The 18,708-nt window shown below is 56.5% G+C and overlaps 1 protein-coding gene across 3 annotated transcripts in view; it reads right to left on the bottom strand.

The window, feature by feature from the left end:
• Nucleotides 1-18,708, bottom strand: part of LOC124776400 (axin) — a 268,089-nt gene that overhangs the window by 22,835 nt on the left and 226,546 nt on the right. For all 3 annotated transcript variants that reach the window (XM_047251377.1, XM_047251378.1, XM_047251379.1), the window contains 2 exons: nucleotides 17,621-17,812; nucleotides 3,318-3,560 (listed from right to left, as the gene is read on the bottom strand). In XM_047251377.1, coding sequence (XP_047107333.1) covers nucleotides 3,318-3,560; nucleotides 17,621-17,812 — 435 coding nt within the window. The remainder of the gene's footprint in view (nucleotides 1-3,317; nucleotides 3,561-17,620; nucleotides 17,813-18,708) is intronic.

Here is an 18,708-nt window from a genome sequence, read left to right as displayed (position 1 = left end):
ATGTATCAGAGATTGCACCGTAACAACTGTTTTACCTCAAAGCAAATCCACATCATTGATGTGCTCACTGAAAGATTGATTTGTCTTCTTATTTTTGTCATAAAGGTTACTACCATCCTGACAACATGAGCTGTTAGCCTATGATTTCTGCTGCCTGTAGAGTTTTCTGAAGCTTATAATTATGCAAACTATTGGTGCTGACTATCCATCAGCTTAAGAATCCCAGTTTCATGACCCTGCACAAAGTAATCACTTATTGGGTTTCTGAGATGCTTACCATATAACACTACACAGGAGATGTGTAAATTAAGGACACTACAGACATGGGAAGCATTATACAATCAGTTACTTTCAATCTGGAATGAACCTTAGGGAGGAAACATTTTTCCTTTTACAAAGGAGTAATACTATCTCCATCAACTTGGTTTTAAAGGCAGACAGATCTGCTACATAGTACTGAGCTCAGAACTGGTAAATCTGTCCATTTTTCCAATCTGTAAGCTCTTTATGGTGCATATGCTCCTGCGCACATACATCATCAGTTGTACGTGAATGTTAATTATATTATAACAAGGGGGAGTCAAATGGAAACCTTAAAAGTGTAATTAAAAATTGACACTTCATGCCATTGATCTGTAAGTTGGCAGTATTGTTACCAATTATGTAAGGAATACCCTACAGGTGCAGTATACCACATACAAGTGAAACACAGCCACAATAAGAGTTCAAAATGGCTTGCAACATGCACAAGGAAGAACAGCATTCTATCATGTGTTTTCTGAGCAGTGAAAGTACAGAACATTTAAATCCGTCAGCAAATGAAGGTCCAGTATGGTGATGCACATCTATCACTGCCAAATGTATGAGTGGAGTAGAAAGTTCAAAAATGGCAAGACTTTTGTGGCAATGTTCAACACGCAGGTCAGGCACATTATGTTGTGGCGCCAGAGTCTACATGCAGCAGTTGAAACCACTGTGATGGAAAATCAGCACTTGAAGGTGAATGAAATTACAGCAAATCTGAACATTAGTAATGGCTCAACACATCATATCACATCATTCATGAAATGCTTAAGTTCCACAAAAGTCTTTGAAAGATGAGTATCATGGCAGCTCACTCCAGAACCGTTAGAACGATGTGTTGACATCTGCGAAGAACTGTGGCAGTGCTTTGAAGCAGAAGGTGACAATTTCTTCGCAAGAATCATTACAGGAGAAAAAAGTCTTGATACACTACCAACAACATGAAACAAAGAGACCATGCTGGGAAAAGCGCCCTTCCTTGTCATCAAAGCCCAAGATGTTCTGGATGCAACAATGTGCAGGGAAGCTTTTGCAGATTCTCTTTTATGAAGAACGATGCATTGCCTTTGAACAGTATATGACTAGGGGAAACACCATCATCAGTGCGCCATATTCTAATACGTTAAAAAATCAGCGTCAGCCTGCAATATGATCAAAGTGATGTGGACTTATGACTGTGTCATTATGCAACATGACAATGCTTGGCCTCATACTGCCAGTGCCACATTTGCAACTACCAATGAGCCGCACTATGATACTCTGCCACACCTGCAATACTCACCAAACCCTGCACCGAATGATTACCACATGTTTGCACCACTCAAAGAGGCAACAGGAGGAAAGAAGAAAAGAAATTCCATTTCGATGTAAAGGTGCAGCAGGAAGTGCACAAGTGGCTGCGCACACAGCCAAAATAATTTTTTTTTTTCTTCAGAGGAATCAAATGGCTCTGAGCACTATGGGACTTAACATCTGTGGTCATCAGGCCCCTAGAACGTAGAACTACTTAAACCTAACTAACCTAAGGACAGCACACACATCCATGCCCGAGGCAGGATTCGAACCTGCGACCGTAGCAGTCGCGTGGATCCGGACTGCACGCCTAGAACCGCTAGACCACCACGGCCGGCTTCAGAGGAATCCATGCACTTCCTACGCACTGTAGGAAGTGTGTTGAATGACAGGAAGACTTATGTTGAAAAACTGGACACTTGTGTTACACTCTATATTATAAAAATTTGATGGTTTTTGTTTGACTCCCTCTTAAAATATCATTGTATTTAAAGGGGTACCTGGTAAGCTAGCATATGGTGGATGTAAATGTGCTTGAGAGAGAGAGAGAGAGAGAGAGAGAGAGAGAGAGAGAGGGATAAGACATTAGCACAAACGCTTACAGCCAAATAGTTACCAACCATCAAAAGTACACAAGGGCATCAGGACAGGACTATTTAAAAAAAACTTTATCTTGTTCAACTTCATGACAAATGAATCCGTAGTAAAAGAGAGAGGTGAACCCACAGTTGCATGAAATGTCATCATGAAATTTCTCATGAAGGATAATGACAATTTTGCCAAAATTTGACAGTTCATTCCCATAGTCCAGGGAACTGCACTTTTCCCACCCTGGGTGAAGCACTAGAGGTGTGTGTTGGAAATATCATCCACTTGTGCTGTTAGTGTACCAGCACCACAATCCAGAGCACTGAAGCTATTTGTGAACTCACTGAAGGCGGCTGGCACTTAATCAGGCTTGAAATCTCCGATAATTCAGATACTAAAGTATCCATTTAATCAATCAAAAAGAATTGGTATTCAAAGAAGAGTTAGTTTATAGATAACAAAGTTGTTGAATAAAGAGAAGAAAGGCGAGAAAACTGACACTTTTCATTAAATACCAAGGAGAAGGAGATGCCCTTTGAACAGAAATCACCTTGTATGTGAGACTGTAGGACAATGCTTACACACTTGAATCAAGCAGAGCCAGTACAGAGTACCAAAGTGGGAGACCACAATGTTTTGGGAGTGCAATGGCACTCTGCTGGTCAATTTGCCCAAGAACACTAGACTATTACTGTTGCCTGCTAGTGCCATCTCCTTTTCCAAATCCAGACTACCCACCAGGCAAACAGATATGGCACTTTGATCAGAACTGTATTGAACCTCCATGACAATGCTAATCCCAAATTATAGCAATGATTCAACCACCAGTGGTAGCTATATTATAGACGTCCTTCAATATTCACCATACATCACATTCCAATCACCATGCAACTTCCACATGTTGGATACCTCCACAGAATTCTTGGTGTAGATACCTCATGCCCCATTTGCTTGAGATGTATCCTTATACTTTTATTTAAAAATTGTGTTAGAAAATTGATGGACTGGTGGCAAATGTGTGTGATTTAAATGTGTGATTATTTTTCAAAAGTAAGAAAACTTTAAATTTGATAACAAACTACACAAACAAATGAATAAAAATATACCTCATCACACCAATAATGAAACCTCACCTGTAGCTGCCTTTTTTTGGAAGGTACTCTTTAAACTGACGGAGTGTTATCTGCCGTCCAGGGATCTTGGTCCTGTAAGGAAACTGCTCTTCACAGAAAGAGAATACCACAGTTGTATATTCTGCTTCTGCACCTGTCGTTGGACCACTGGAACGTTGCCCACGACCACTCTTACGTAGTGTTGACTGAGCTGAGAGGGAATAAGCATCCTGAGGACCATGTGTTTTTGAGGATTGTGAAAACCTGTAACAAATGAAGGAAAAGTTTAAACTAAAATAACTCACATATTTTGATTATTTTTATTCTGATGAGGATCATAATTTTTGACACAAGTTATTAGAAACTTTTACATTTGCACATACTTGCCTCAGATAATAAAATACTTTTACACATGTTAAAAACAGCTTGATTTCAATTACCTAAGTATCTGGTTCTCAGACCTGTAATGGATATATCATTATAAAAAGATGTCATATGTGATGAAAGAGATTACGTCTCATACAATTTAGTTTGCAGTGGCAAATTCAGGATGGAATGTACACACACACACACACACACACACACACACACACACACACACACACACACACACACACACACACACACGCGACCACAGTCCCTGGCAGCTTCAGCTACCAAACTGTAGTCGTGTGTGTGTGTGTGTGTGTGTGTGTGTGTGTGTGTGTGTGTGTGACACTTGTGTTTGCGTGTGCGCGTGCGTATGTATGGTGTCTGTTTTTGACAAAGGCTTTGTTGGACGAAAGCTCACTTTCCGACAGTCTTTTTGTTGTGCCTATCTGCGACTCAGCATCTCTGCTGTATGGTGAGTAGCAACTATCCTTTTCATAATATTTTTACAGGGTGTATACGTGGACAAGGAAAAAAAATACCCGGATTCTTCCCGGTTAAAAATACACTTTCTCCCGGGTGAAAATACACTTTTTCCATGTTAAGTGACATTATACTCTTCCTCGGCAGTGTAAAACTCATCAATCCTTTGAATGTTTATGGTTTTATATACCGACGAAGAATTTCCCAGCACTTTAGAAAACCAAACTCAGGGGGAAAAACACGTTTTGAAAGACCTTTGATGTACAGCAACATGTACGCTGCATATTTTCCTATTACAAAGGTATAAATTTGAATTCCACCAAACACTGCATGTCACTTTCCGAAGCACTGAAATCGAGATTGGGATGCACTTTTGTAGGCCAGTCATAGCTCATGTCACGTGATCTCGCCAGGTGATGACAGCATAGTACACGTGATGTAGTGAGCCAACAGCAAGATCACTTAAGTAGCATGAACACACAAATAAGGAAAGATAATGGTTTAAATTAATATACATAGCATTCACTTGTAATACTGGTCTCGAAACTTAATAAGCTGGAAGAGAAGCTTAGCTTCCACATATAATGTTGATCTTTTTTGCTCATGTTACACTTTAAGATAGGTAACACAAATGTGGCAGTAAAATTTTTAATAATGACGTAGATGTCTGATCTTCTGGGCTCGAAATATTTCTAAATGGTCGTCCTCAAAGAGTTGATTTTTAAATGAGAGTCAAACGCTTTGTGATTTAAGAAATTCATGGTACATTCTCGCACATAGCTCATCTTGCGGTAAAAGGAAATCTGCTTTGAATGCAGCACTTCTCAAACCAACATTCGCAATATTTTCCCGCGACCTGTTAGAAATATGTTCATTTCAGCAGTTGCAAGAAAGCGCCAGATAACACGCGTCACCGCGCTTGCGCAGCTACGAAGACGCAGGAAGCCCTTATGTTCGTACGTGTAAAACATTAAAAGACCTTACATTATGTCATAAAAGAATCAAAACACAAGAGGATACTTCAAGAGCTTCGGAATTTCATGAACCATGCTAAAATTCATAATTCGGCTTACAATGCACATTCGTATGTAAATTTTCTTGGAGTACCAGTACTGTATTATCTCATATTTGGTTCTTTATTATGGCACAATGCCATACGTGCACTTTAAATGCAGGGAACAGTTGAAACTAGCCAATAGTGTGAAATTAAACACTTCGTTTCAAATAAATTGACTGCCTCAGCAGAAAAGGTTAATAAAAGCCTATTCTCTTTAGCAAACCGGCAAAAATAACTTCATTGTTCTATAAGGCGATTAATGCTTGACTGTCAGAAAGGTGGAAATAAAATCTGAATCTAATAACATATTTCAGCCTTCCGTAATTATGCAAACGTATTTAATTCATTTGATAGATCCCGGCCACAAAAATCCGTTTTGTTAACATTTAACGTGAGAACAATAAACGAAGAGGAAACAACAAAATCACTGAACGTAAACACAGGTCACGTGGAGACGACCCACCTCCCCACCACAACTCAAGACTGCTGTGTGCATCAGCCCCAGATTTACTGTATTTCCGAACCGGGGAAATATTAAGTAGTGGCGCTCAGCCACATTTCTGTAACCAGAAGCGGGAGAAGGTACTACTCATACGCGACTCAACTGCGGATGCGCAAGAGCCCGCCCGCAACTGCTCAAACGAATCTAATTTAAACAGTTGTCACGTCACGCCCATCGGAGGTAATTTGTTGTTATAAAGCATTGCATAGTCTTGCTAAAGCCTTTGACACACTTTGCTGTTAGCAGACGCTTGTATGAGCACTGTTTTGTTGTTGTATACGGCGCATTTCTTTGAACTTAAGTTTTATTTTCGTTTTTTTTTTTTTTCCTCTCGTTCATGTTTTGTTGCTACAGTAGTATTCTGCTGTAGCGGTATACAGTAATATCCTTTGATAGAATATTGGTTCCTATCAGTCAAAAACACAAAAACATAACTGAAAACTAAAATGAAGAAAAATTCCCAGAATTGTAAACAATTCCCGGGTTTTTCCCGGTTTTCTCCCGGATGAAAAAATTCCCGGGTTTTTCCCGGATCTCCCGGGTCGTATACACCCTGTTTTAGTTTACAGTGGTCTTTTCAGTATGTAATGCTTCCAAATAGTGGTCTATCTACAGTTTCCTTCTAAGTGAAAGGAGTGGACGACATGTGGTGAAGGAAGCAGTTGCAGTATGTGAAAGTGAGCCGCAGCTTTCAAAATTGTGATCATGCCACACAGTTTACAGATGCTTATACGATAACATAAGTCAAACCCGTAACTGACAACATTAGCCTATCTTAAACTGTGTAAATGTTGACAACTGCTTACTATGAGCAGAGAATGAGATCTGTACGTTTCCTTTTGACTCGTTGCGTAAAGAGACAAACCAATGTTGTCCCATACAATTAGCATTGACAATTACATATCATATATCTATCCTCTGTTCAAATAGCAGATCATTTGAATGCATTATTCTGGTTGAAAGAAAGAATCAGGGATATCTGGTTCCTAAGGAAAATTTTGTCCAGTTTCTGGAATGTGAAGCTGATACTTTTGCTGTAGTCCATGAGGCCTGCAGCAAACATTAGTTCCAATTTACTGTGAAATATTTGCAAAACTGTTATATGAGAACTACTACAATACCTGTAATTTTCTTTACAATTGATCCAAGTATTGACACTGAAAAGCTCTTAATATGACTTTTCTAGAAGTATTTTAATATTTCACTATATTAACTTGTGTGTAATGTTGACTCATATTGGTTTTACAATTTATTTAAAGTACTTGGGAAAAAGTAATTGAGGTGAAGGAAAGAATCAGTAAATAACAATTATACGACTAACAATCATGACAAATACAGAAACGGGCATACTTGTAGCACCTTGCACTAAATATATAGACACAAATGTATTAAACAAATGAATTATTACTAGTTTCAAATTTCCTGATTAGCTGATCTCTACAATACATGAAAACTGACTTTTTGATTTACAACCAATGGGGAGGGGATAAATAGGGGGGAGAGGGGGGGAGAAGAAGGAAAGAGGGGGAAAGGGTGAAGAGGGGGGAAAGGGTGAAGAGGGGGAAAGGGTGAAGAGGGGGGAAAGGGTGAAGAGGGGGGAAAGGGTGAAGAGGGGGGAAAGGGTGAAGAGGGGGGAAAGGGTGAAGAGGGGGGAAAGGGTGAAGAGGGGGGAAAGGGTGAAGAGGGGGGAAAGGGTGAAGAGGGGGGAAAGGGGGAGAGGGGGGAAAGGGGGAGAGGGGGGGAGAGAGGGCGAGGGCGAGGGGGGGAGAGAGGGCGAGGGCGAGGGGGGGGGAGAGAGGGCGAGGGGGGGGAGAGAGGGCGAGGGGGGGAGAGAGGGCGAGGGCGAGGGGGGGAGAGAGGGCGAGGGCGAGGGGGGGAGAGAGGGCGAGGGCGAGGGGGGGAGAGAGGGCGAGGGCGAGGGGGGGAGAGAGGGCGAGGGCGAGGGGGGGAGAGAGGGCGAGGGCGAGGGGGGGAGAGAGGGCGAGGGCGAGGGGGGGAGAGAGGGCGAGGGCGAGGGGGGGAGAGAGGGCGAGGGCGAGGGGGGGAGAGAGGGCGAGGGCGAGGGGGGGAGAGAGGGCGAGGGCGAGGGGGGGAGAGAGGGCGAGGGCGAGGGGGGGGAGAGAGGGCGAGGGCGAGGGGGGGAGAGAGGGCGAGGGCGAGGGGGGGAGAGAGGGCGAGGGCGAGGGGGGGAGAGAGGGCGAGGGCGAGGGGGGGAGAGAGGGCGAGGGCGAGGGGGGGAGAGAGGGCGAGGGCGAGGGGGGGAGAGAGGGCGAGGGCGAGGGGGGGAGAGAGGGCGAGGGCGAGGGGGGGAGAGAGGGCGAGGGCGAGGGGGGGAGAGAGGGCGAGGGCGAGGGGGGGAGAGAGGGCGAGGGCGAGGGGGGGAGAGAGGGCGAGGGCGAGGGGGGGAGAGAGGGCGAGGGCGAGGGGGGGAGAGAGGGCGAGGGCGAGGGGGGGAGAGAGGGCGAGGGCGAGGGGGGGAGAGAGGGCGAGGGCGAGGGGGGGAGAGAGAGGGCGAGGGGGGGGAGAGAGAGGGCGAGGGCGAGGGGGGGTGAGAGAGGGCGAGGGGGGGAGAGAGAGGGCGAGGGGGGGAGAGAGAGGGCGAGGGGGGGAGAGAGAGGGCGAGGGGGGGAGAGAGAGGGCGAGGGGGGGAGAGAGAGGGCGAGGGGGGGAGAGAGAGGGCGAGGGGGGGAGAGAGAGGGCGAGGGGGGGAGAGAGAGGGCGAGGGGGGGAGAGAGAGGGCGAGGGGGGGAGAGAGAGGGCGAGGGGGGGAGAGAGAGGGCGAGGGGGGGAGAGAGAGGGCGAGGGGGGGGAGAGAGAGGGCGAGGGGGGGAGAGAGAGGGCGAGGGGGGGGAGTGAGAGGGCGGGGGGGGGAGTGAGAGGGCGGGGGGGGGAGTGAGAGGGCGGGGGGGGGGAGTGAGAGGGCGGGGGGGGGAGTGAGAGGGCGGGGGGGGGAGTGAGAGGGCGGGGGGGGGGGGAGTGAGAGGGCGAGGGGGGGGGAGTGAGAGGGCGGGGGGGGGAGAGAGAGGGCGAGGGGGGGGAGAGAGAGGGCGAGGGGGGGGGAGAGAGGGCGAGGGGGGGGGGAGAGAGAGGGCGAGGGGGGGGGAGAGAGAGGGCGACGGGGGGGGAGAGAGAGGGCGACGGGGGGGGGAGAGAGAGGGCGACGGGGGGGGGAGAGAGAGGGCGACGGGGGGGGAGAGAGAGGGCGACGGGGGGGGAGAGAGAGGGCGACGGGGGGGGAGAGAGAGGGCGACGGGGGGGAGAGAGAGGGCGACGGGGGGGAGAGAGAGGGCGACGGGGGGGAGAGAGAGGGCGACGGGGGGAGAGAGAGGGCGAGGGGGGGGAGAGAGAGGGCGAGGGGGGGGAGAGAGAGGGCGAGGGGGGGGAGAGAGAGGGCGAGGGGGGGGGCCAGGGGGGGGGAGAGAGGGCGAGGGGGGGGGGAGAGAGGGCGAGGGGGGGGGGAGAGAGAGAGGGCGAGGGGGGGGGGGGAGAGAGAGAGGGCGAGGGGGGGGAGAAAGAGAGGGCGAGGGGGGGAGAGAGAGAGAGGGCGAGGGGGGGGGGGAGAGAGAGAGAGGGCGAGGGGGGGGGGGAGAGAGAGAGGGCGAGGGGGGGGGAGAGAGAGAGAGGGCGAGGGGGGGGGAGAGAGAGAGAGGGCGAGGGGGGGGGAGAGAGAGAGAGAGAGGGCGAGGGGGGGAGAGAGAGAGAGAGAGGGCGAGGGGGGGGGAGAGAGAGAGAGGGCGAGGGGGGGAGAGAGAGAGAGAGAGGGCGAGGGGGGGAGAGAGAGAGAGAGAGGGCGAGGGGGGGAGAGAGAGAGAGAGAGGGCGAGGGGGGGAGAGAGAGAGAGAGAGGGCGAGGGGGGGAGAGAGAGAGAGAGAGGGCGAGGGGGGGAGAGAGAGAGAGAGAGAGGGCGAGGGGGGGGAGAGAGAGAGAGAGAGAGAGGGCGAGGGGGGGAGAGAGAGAGAGAGAGAGAGGGCGAGGGGGGGAGAGAGAGAGAGAGAGAGAGGGCGAGGGGGGGAGAGAGAGAGAGAGAGAGAGGGCGAGGGGGGGAGAGAGAGAGAGAGAGAGAGGGCGAGGGGGGGAGAGAGAGAGAGAGAGAGAGGGCGAGGGGGGGAGAGAGAGAGAGAGAGAGAGGGCGAGGGGGGGAGAGAGAGAGAGAGAGAGAGGGCGAGGGGGGGAGAGAGAGAGAGAGAGAGAGGGCGAGGGGGGGAGAGAGAGAGAGAGAGAGAGGGCGAGGGGGGGAGAGAGAGAGAGAGGGCGAGGGGGGGAGAGAGAGAGAGAGAGAGGGCGAGGGGGGGAGAGAGAGAGAGAGGGCGAGGGGGGGAGAGAGAGAGAGAGAGAGGGCGAGGGGGGGAGAGAGAGAGAGAGAGAGGGCGAGGGGGGGAGAGAGAGAGAGAGAGGGCGAGGGGGGGAGAGAGAGAGAGAGGGCGAGGGGGGGAGAGAGAGAGAGAGGGCGAGGGGGGGAGAGAGAGAGAGAGGGCGAGGGGGGGAGAGAGAGAGAGAGGGCGAGGGGGGGAGAGAGAGAGAGAGGGCGAGGGGGGGAGAGAGAGAGAGAGGGCGAGTGGGGGAGAGAGAGAGAGAGGGCGAGGGGGGGAGAGAGAGAGAGAGGGCGAGGGGGGGAGAGAGAGAGAGAGGGCGAGGGGGGGAGAGAGAGAGAGAGAGGGCGAGGGGGGGAGAGAGAGAGAGAGAGGGCGAGGGGGGGAGAGAGAGAGAGAGAGGGCGAGGGGGGGAGAGAGAGAGAGAGAGGGCGAGGGGGGAGAGAGAGAGAGAGAGGGCGAGGGGGGGAGAGAGAGAGAGAGAGGGCGAGGGGGGGAGAGAGAGAGAGAGGGCAAGGGGGGGAGAGAGAGAGAGAGGGCGAGGGGGGGAGAGAGAGAGAGAGGGCGAGGGGGGGGGGAGAGAGAGAGAGGGCGAGGGGGGGGGAGAGAGAGAGAGGGCGAGGGGGGAGAGAGAGAGGGCGAGGGGGGGAGAGAGAGAGGGCGAGGGGGGGGGGAGAGAGAGAGGGCGAGGGGGGGAGAGAGAGAGAGGGCGAGGGGGGGAGAGAGAGGGGCGAGGGGGGGAGAGAGGGGGCGAGGGGGGGGGAGAGAGGGGGCGAGGGGGGGAGAGAGAGGGGGCGAGGGGGGGAGAGAGAGGGGGCGAGGGGGGGAGAGAGAGGGGGCGAGGGGGGGAGAGAGAGGGGGCGAGGGGGGGAGAGAGAGGGGGCGAGAGGGGGGGCGAGGGGGGAGAGAGGGGGCGAGGGGAGAGAGAGGGGGCGAGGGGGGAGAGAGGGGGCGAGGGGGGAGAGAGGGGGCGAGGGGGGAGAGAGGGGGCGAGGGGGGAGAGAGGGGGCGAGGGGGGAGAGAGGGGGCGAGGGGGTCGAGGGGGGGAGAGAGGGGGCGAGGGGGGCGAGGGGGGGGGGGAGAGAGGGGGCGAGGGGGGAGACGGGGCGAGGGGGGAGAGAGAGGGGGCGATGTGGGGAGAGAGATGGGGCGATGGGGGGAGAGAGGGGGCGAGGGGGCGAGGGGGAGAGGGGGGAGAGAGCGGGCGAGGGGGGAGAGAGCGGGCGAGGGGGGAGAGAGGGGGCGAGGGGGGAGAGAGGGGGCGAGGGGGGAGAGAGGGGGCGAGGGGGGGGAGAGAGGGGGCGAGGGGGGAGAGAGAGGGGGCGATGGGGGGAGAGAGGGGGCGATGGGGGGAGAGAGGGGGCGAGGGGGAGAGGGGGCGAGGGGGGAGAGAGCGGGCGAGGGGGGAGAGAGCGGGCGAGGGGGGAGAGAGCGGGCGAGGGGGGACAGAGGGAGCCAGGGGGGAGAGAGGGGGCGAGGGGGGAGAGAGGGGGCGAGGGGGGAGAGAGGGGGCGAGGGGGGAGAGAGGGGGCGAGGGGGGAGAGAGGGGGCGAGGGGGGAGAGAGGGGGCGAGGGGGGAGAGAGGGGGCGAGGGGGGAGAGAGGGGGCGAGGGGGGAGAGAGGGGGCGAGGGGGGAGAGAGGGGGCGAGGGGGGAGAGAGGGGGCGAGGGGGGAGAGAGGGGGCGAGGGGGGAGAGAGGTGGGCGAGTGGGGAGAGAGGTGGGCGAGTGGGGAGAGAGGTGGGCGAGTGGGGAGAGAGGTGGGCGAGGGGGGTGAGAGGTGGGCGAGGGGGGTGAGAGGTGGGCGAGGGGGGTGAGAGGTGGGCGAGGGGGGTGAGAGGGGGCGAGGGGGGAGAGAGGGGGCGAGGGGGGAGAGAGGGGGGCGAGGGAGGGAGAGGGGGTGGCGAGGGGTGCGAGGGGGGAGAGAGGGGTGCGAGGGGGGAGTGAGGGGTGCGAGGGGGGAGTGAGGGGTGCGAGGGGGGAGTGAGGGGTGCGAGGGGGGAGAGAGGGGTGCGAGGGGGGAGTGAGGGGTGCGAGGGGGGAGTGAGGGGTGCGAGGGGGGAGTGAGGGGTGCGAGGGGGGAGAGAGGGGTGCGAGGGGGGAGAGAGGGGTGCGAAGGGGGAGAGAGGGGTGCGAGGGGGGAGAGAGGGGAGCGAGGGGGGAGAGAGGGGAGCGAGGGGGGAGAGAGGGGAGCGAGGGGTGAGAGAGGGGAGCGAGGGGGGAGAGAGGGGAGCGAGGGGGGAGAGAGGGGAGCGAGGGGGGAGAGAGGGGAGCGAGGGGGGAGAGAGGGGAGCGAGGGGGGGAGAGGGGAGCGAGGGGGGAGAGAGGGGAGCGAGGGGGGAGAGAGGGGAGCGAGGGGGGAGAGAGGGGAGCGAGGGGGGAGAGAGGGGAGCGAGGGGGGAGAGAGGGGAGCGAGGGGGGAGAGAGGGGAGCGAGGGGGGAGAGAGGGGTGCGAGGGGGGAGAGAGGGGTGCGAGGGGGGAGAGAGGGGTGCGAGGGGGGAGAGAGGGGGCGAGGGGGGAGAGAGGTGGGCGAGTGGGGAGAGAGGTGGGCGAGTGGGGAGAGAGGTGGGCGAGGGGGGTGAGAGGTGGGCGAGGGGGGTGAGAGGTGGGCGAGGGGGGTGAGAGGGGGCGAGGGGGGTGAGAGGGGGCGAGGGGGGAGAGAGGGGGGCGAGGGAGGGAGAGGGGGTGGCGAGGGGGGCGAGGGGGGAGAGAGGGGTGCGAGGGGGGAGAGAGGGGTGCGAGGGGGGAGTGAGGGGTGCGAGGGGGAGTGAGGGGTGCGAGGGGGGAGTGAGGGGTGCGAGGGGGGAGTGAGGGGTGCGAGGGGGGAGAGAGGGGTGCGAGGGGGGAGAGAGGGGTGCGAAGGGGGAGAGAGGGGAGCGAGGGGGGAGAGAGGGGTGCGAGGGGGGAGAGAGGGGAGCGAGGGGGGAGAGAGGGGAGCGAGGGGGGAGAGAGGGGAGCGAGGGGTGAGAGAGGGGAGCGAGGGGGGAGAGAGGGGAGCGAGGGGGGAGAGAGGGGAGCGAGGGGGGAGAGAGGGGAGCGAGGGGGGAGAGAGGGGAGCGAGGGGGGAGAGAGGGGAGCGAGGGGGGAGAGAGGGGAGCGAGGCGGGAGAGAGGGGAGCGAGGGGGGAGAGAGGGGAGCGAGGAGGGAGAGAGGGGAGCGAGGGGGGGGAGAGGGGAGCGAGGGGGGAGAGAGGGGAGCGAGGGGGGAGAGAGGGGAGCGAGGGGGGAGAGAGGGGTGCGAGGGGGGAGAGAGGGGTGCGAGGGGGGAGAGAGGGGTGCGAGGGGGGAGAGAGGGGAGCGAGGGGGGAGAGAGGGGTGCGAGGGGAGCGAGGGGGGAGAGAGGGGAGCGAGGGGGGAGAGAGGGGGGCGAGGGGGGAGAGAGGGGGGCGAAGGGGGAGAGAGTGGGCGAGGGGGGCGAGGGGGGAGAGAGGGGGGCGAAGGGGGAGAGAGTGGGCGAGGGGGGAGAGAGGGGTCGAGGGGGGAGAGAGGGGTCGAGGGGGGAGAGAGGGGTCGAGGGGGGAGAGAGGGGTCGAGGGGGGAGAGAAGGGCGAGGGGGAGGGAGAGGGCGAGGTGGAGAGAGAGGTGGACAGGGGGAGAGCGAGGGGGGCGAGGGGGAGAGAGTGGGAGGGCGGCGAGGGGGGGGGGGGAGTGGGAGGGCGGCGAGGGGGGAGAGTGGGAGGGCGGCGAGGGGGGAGAGTGGGAGGGCGGCGAGGGGGGAGAGTGGGAGGGCGGCGAGGGGGGAGAGTGGGAGGGCGGCGAGGGGGGAGAGTGGGAGGGCGGCGAGGGGGGGAGAGTGGGAGGGCGGCGAGGGGGGAGAGTGGGAGGGCGGCGAGAGGGGGAGAGTGGGAGGGCGGCGAGCGGGGGAGAGTGGGAGGGCGGAGGGCGGCGAGCGGGGGAGAGTGGGAGGGCGGAGGGCGGCGAGCGGGGGAGAGTGGGAGGGCGGCGAGCGGGGGAGAGTGGGAGGGCGGCGAGGGGGTGTGAGAGGGGCGAGGAGGGAGGCGGTGGCGAGGGGGTGGAGAGGGGGGAAGTTGTGGCGAGGGGGGGGGAAGCGGTGGCGAGGGGGGGGGAAGCGGTGGCGAGGGGGGGGGGGAAGCGGTGGCGAGGGGGGGGAAGCGGTGGCGAGGGGGGGGAAGCGGTGGCGAGGGGGGGAAGCGGTGGCGAGGGGGGGGAAGCGGTGGCGAGGGGGGGGAAGCGGTGGCGAGGGGGGGGAAGCGGTGGCGAGGGGGGGAAGCGGTGGCGAGGGGGGGGAAGCGGTGGCGAGGGGGGGGAAGCGGTGGCGAGGGGGGGAAGCGGTGGCGAGGGGGGGGGGAAGCGGGGGCGAGGGGGGAATCGGTGGCGAGGGGGGGGGAGCGGGGGCGGGGGGGGAGCGGTGGCGTGAGGGGGAGAGTGAGGGTAGGGGGGAGAGAGGGTAGGGGGGAGAGAGGGTAGGGGGGAGGGAATGGTAGGGGGGAGGGAATGGTAGGGGGGAGGGAATGGTAGGGGGGAGGGAATGGTAGGGGGGAGGGAATGGTAGGGGGGAGGGAGGGGAAGGGGGGAGGGAGGGGTAGGGGGAGTGAGGGAAGGGGGGAGTGAGGGGAAGGGGGAGAGAGGGGAAGGGGGAGAGAGGGGAAGGGGGGGAAAAAGGGGTAGTGGTGAGAGAGGGGAAGGGGGGGAGAGAGGGGTAGGGTGGAGAGAGGGGTAGGGTGGAGAGAGGGGTAGGGGGGAGAGAGGGGAAGGGGGGACAGAGGGGAAGGGGGGAGAGAGGGGTAGGGGGGAGTGAGGGGTAGGGGGAGTGAGGGGTAGGGGGGAGTGAGGGGTAGGGGGGGAGAGAGGGGAAGGGGGGAGAGGTGTAATGGGGGAGCGAGAGGGGAAGGGGGGGAGAGGTGTAATGGGGGAGCGAGAGGGGAAAGGGGGGAAAGGGGGGAGAGGGGTTATGAGGGAGCGAGAGGTAGGGGTGGAGAGGGGTAGGGGGAGCGAGAGGTAGGGGGGAGCGAGAGGTAGGGGGGAGCGAGAGGTATGGGGGGGAGCGAGAGGTATGGGGGGGAGCGAGAGGTATGGGGGGGAGCGAGAGGTAGGGGGGGAGCGAGAGGTAGGGGGGGAGAGAGCGGTAGGGGGGGAGAGAGAGGTAGGGGGGGGAGAGAGAGGTAGGGGGGGAGAGAGAGGTAGGGGGGGAGAGAGAGGTAGGGGGGAGAGAGAGGTAGGGGGGAGAGAGAGGTAGGGGGGGAGAGAGAGGTAGGGGGGGAGAGAGAGGTAGGGGGGGAGAGAGAGGTAGGGGGGGAGAGAGAGGTAGGGGGGGAGAGAGAGAGGTAGGGGGGGAGAGAGAGAGGTAGGGGGGGAGAGAGAGAGGTAGGGGGGGAGAGAGAGAGGTAGGGGGGGAGAGAGAGGGGTAGGGGGGGAGAGAGAGGGGTAGGGGGGGAGAGAGAGGGGTAGGGGGGGAGAGAGTCGGGTAGGGGGGGAGAGAGTCGGGTAGGGGGGGAGAGAGTCGGGTAGGGGGGGGAGAGAGTCGGGTAGGGGGGAGAGAGACGGGTAGGGGGGAGAGAGACGGGTAGGGGGGGAGAGAGACGGGTAGGGGGGAGAGAGACGGGTAGGGGGGAGAGAGAGAGAGGTAGGGGGGAGAGAGAGAGAGGTAGGGGGGAGAGAGAGAGAGGTAGGGAGGGGAGAGAGAGAGAGGTAGGGAGGGGAGAGAGAGGTAGGGAGGGGAGAGAGAGGTAGGGAGGGGAGAGAGAGGTAGGGAGGGGAGAGAGAGGTAGGGGAGAGAGTGGTAGGGGAGAGAGTGGTAGGGGGGAGAGTGGTAGGGGGGGAGAGTGGTAGGGGGAGAGAGTGGTAGGGGGAGAGAGTGGTAGGGGGAGAGAGAGGGAGGGGCGAGAGAGGGAGGGGCGAGAGAGGGAGGGGCGAGAGAGGGAGGGGCGAGAGAGGGAGGGGCGAGAGAGGGAGGGGCGAGAGAGGGAGGGGCGAGAGAGGGAGGGGCGAGAGAGGGAGGGGCGAGAGAGGGAGGGGCGAGAGAGAGAGAGGGGCGAGAGAGAGAGAGGGGCGAGAGAGAGAGAGGGGCGAGAGAGAGAGAGAGGGGCGAGAGAGAGAGAGGGGCGAGAGAGAGAGAGGGGCGAGAGAGAGAGAGGGGCGAGAGAGAGAGAGGGGGGCGAGAGAGGGAGAGGGGGGCGAGAGAGGGAGAGGGGCGAGAGAGGGAGAGGGGCGAGAGAGGGAGGGGCGAGAGAGGGAGGGGCGAGAGAGGGAGGGGCGAGAGAGGGAGGGGCGAGAGGGAGGGGCGAGAGGGAGGGGCGGAGAGGGAGGGGCGGAGAGGGAGGGGCGGAGAGGGAGGGGGGAGAGGGAGGGGGAGAGGGAGGGGGAGAGGGAGGGGGAGAGGGAGGGGGAGAGGGAGAGGGAGGGGGAAAGGGAGAGGGAGGGGGAAAGGGAGGGAGGGGGAAAGGGAGGGAGGGAGAGGGAGGGGGAAAGGGAGGGAGGGAGAGGGAGGGGGAGAGGGGGGGAGAGGGAGGGGGAGGGGGAGAGGGAGGGGGGAGAGGGAGGGGGGAGAGGGAGGGAGGAGAGGGAGGGGGAGAGGGAGGGGGGAGAGGGAGGGGGGAGAGGGAGGGGGGAGAGGGAAGGGGGCTGAAATGCTGACTGAGTTAGTGATTAGAATGAAGCAACATTTTTAAAATTAAAAATTTCGTTTTTTTCGTTGGGTAAATTTCATCTACATCTACATCTACATTTATACTCCGCAAGCCACCCAACGGTGTGTGGCAGAGGGCACTTTACGTGCCACTGTCATTACCTCCCTTTCCTGTTCCAGTCGCGTATGGTTCATGGGAAGAACGACTGTCTGAAAGCCTCCGTGTGCGCTCTAATCTCTCTAATTTTACATTCGTGATCTCCTTGGGAGGTATAAGTAGGGGGAAGCAATATATTCGATACCTCATCCAGAAACGCACCCTCCCGAAACCTGCACAGCAAGCTACACCGCGATGCAGAGCGCCTCTCTTGCAGAGTCTGCCACTTGAGTTTGTTAAACATCTCCGTAACGGATCTGGTACAGATCCCACACTGATGAGCAATACTCAAGTATAGGTCGAACGAGTGTTTTGTAAGCCACCTCCTTTTGTTGATGGACTACATTTTCTAAGGACTCTCCCAATGAATCTCAACCTGGTACCCGCCTTACCAACAGTTAATTTTATATGATCATTCCACTTCAAATCATTCTGTACGCATACTCCCAGATATTTTCAGTGTTTGTTCCGCTACCATATAATCATACAATAAAGGATCCTTCTTTCTATGTATTCACAATACATTACATGTGTGTTAAAGAACATTTAGTGAAGCTTGGTGGTTCAGTGGTGAAGTGCCAGATTACAAGTTCGAAGTTTTGGGGTTCAATTATTGACCAGTGCTACGATTTTTTTTGTCTGTCACTTATCATTTCTTGTAAAATTTGCTACTGTCAATAATGCAGAGTTGCATCATGGTTCAGAGTACACATTTGACTAAAGGTACCTTATAACTGATTGGATAAGTAAGTTCAAAGTTCCCAGGAAGGCAGTGGTATACTAACTCCATTAGCACCATGCCCATACAGCTTTGTTGTATCCCAACCAACCTTCGAGTGGGTGACAGAACATTTGTTCTTACCTTTGGCGGCCGGCCTTTGCACGTGCTTCTTCTTCTAAGCGACGACGTGCCTCTTCCAACTGAGTTGCAGTGTGAGGTAGCGAGAGGGGCGGCATACATGGATCAGCAACAAATGGCTGTGCAGGACCCGTTCGTTCCAGTGACCCAGATCTCGATTCACTGAACACCATCTGAACTGGTTTACGACTATGCCTGCAACAGAATGATTAACATACTCAAGCACACATAGCATTCACTCTCTCTCTCTCTCTCTCTCTCTCTCTCTCTCTCTCTCTCTCCACCCCCCCCCCCCCCCCCCCCCCTCTCTTTTCATTCTATCTGTAATCTCACTTTAAGGGTAAACTATTATTTAATTATAAGGAAAATCAAATCATAAAACCAAAAATTACAATAGGACAGAATTGTTGGCCATCACATACCTTCAGAAGGCAGAATTGCAAGTATTCGCATACAGACAATTCATAATAGAAAAAACCAGCTTTTAGAATTTTTATGTTCCTTCCAGGGAGACCCAAATGTACCCCCTTTTTCTCCCTTAGGTTAGAACACTGAAGTTCCAAATGTTAAACACAGTTTTTTTCAACTTGTGTTTTTTTAAGCAAGTACTTGGACTTTCACCTCATAAAGGTACAGTAAAACCCAAATTAACGAACCTGTTTTTAATGAATATTCCTGTCAGTTTCACATTCCCCTAAAAACAATGCTATGACTCCCCACTTTTCATGAACCCGACGTTGAGAAAATGTCAGCTTTCAAGGAATAAACACGAAAAATTCTGCAAATTAAAAGCCAGTTTTTATTTCCAAACGAGTTTCTGGTTTCTTCCAGTTTCACAAGTCTGTGTTGTGTGACGGCAGTCAAAATGATCTATTCTTCTGATTGATGTGTTTCCAGATCGAATTCCATTGTGGGGATATCGAAATTGATTTACCTCCTGCCTAAAATGTGACCCTGGTCTCATGATCTGATGTCCCACTCACCGAGTTGCAAAGCACGAGACTTGAAACGTTGTCTTTGTTATTGTCGAATTTACCAGTTTTATTTTTGTGGACTTATGGGCTGCAAACATAGAAATCTTATGATTCTGT

The sequence above is a fragment of the Schistocerca piceifrons genome, chromosome 2 (genome assembly GCF_021461385.2).
Source record: "Schistocerca piceifrons isolate TAMUIC-IGC-003096 chromosome 2, iqSchPice1.1, whole genome shotgun sequence".
Lineage (NCBI taxonomy): Eukaryota > Metazoa > Arthropoda > Insecta > Orthoptera > Acrididae > Schistocerca > Schistocerca piceifrons.
The sequence above is the reverse complement of the archived record's forward strand: the minus strand, read 5'-3'. Positions and strand labels throughout refer to the sequence as shown.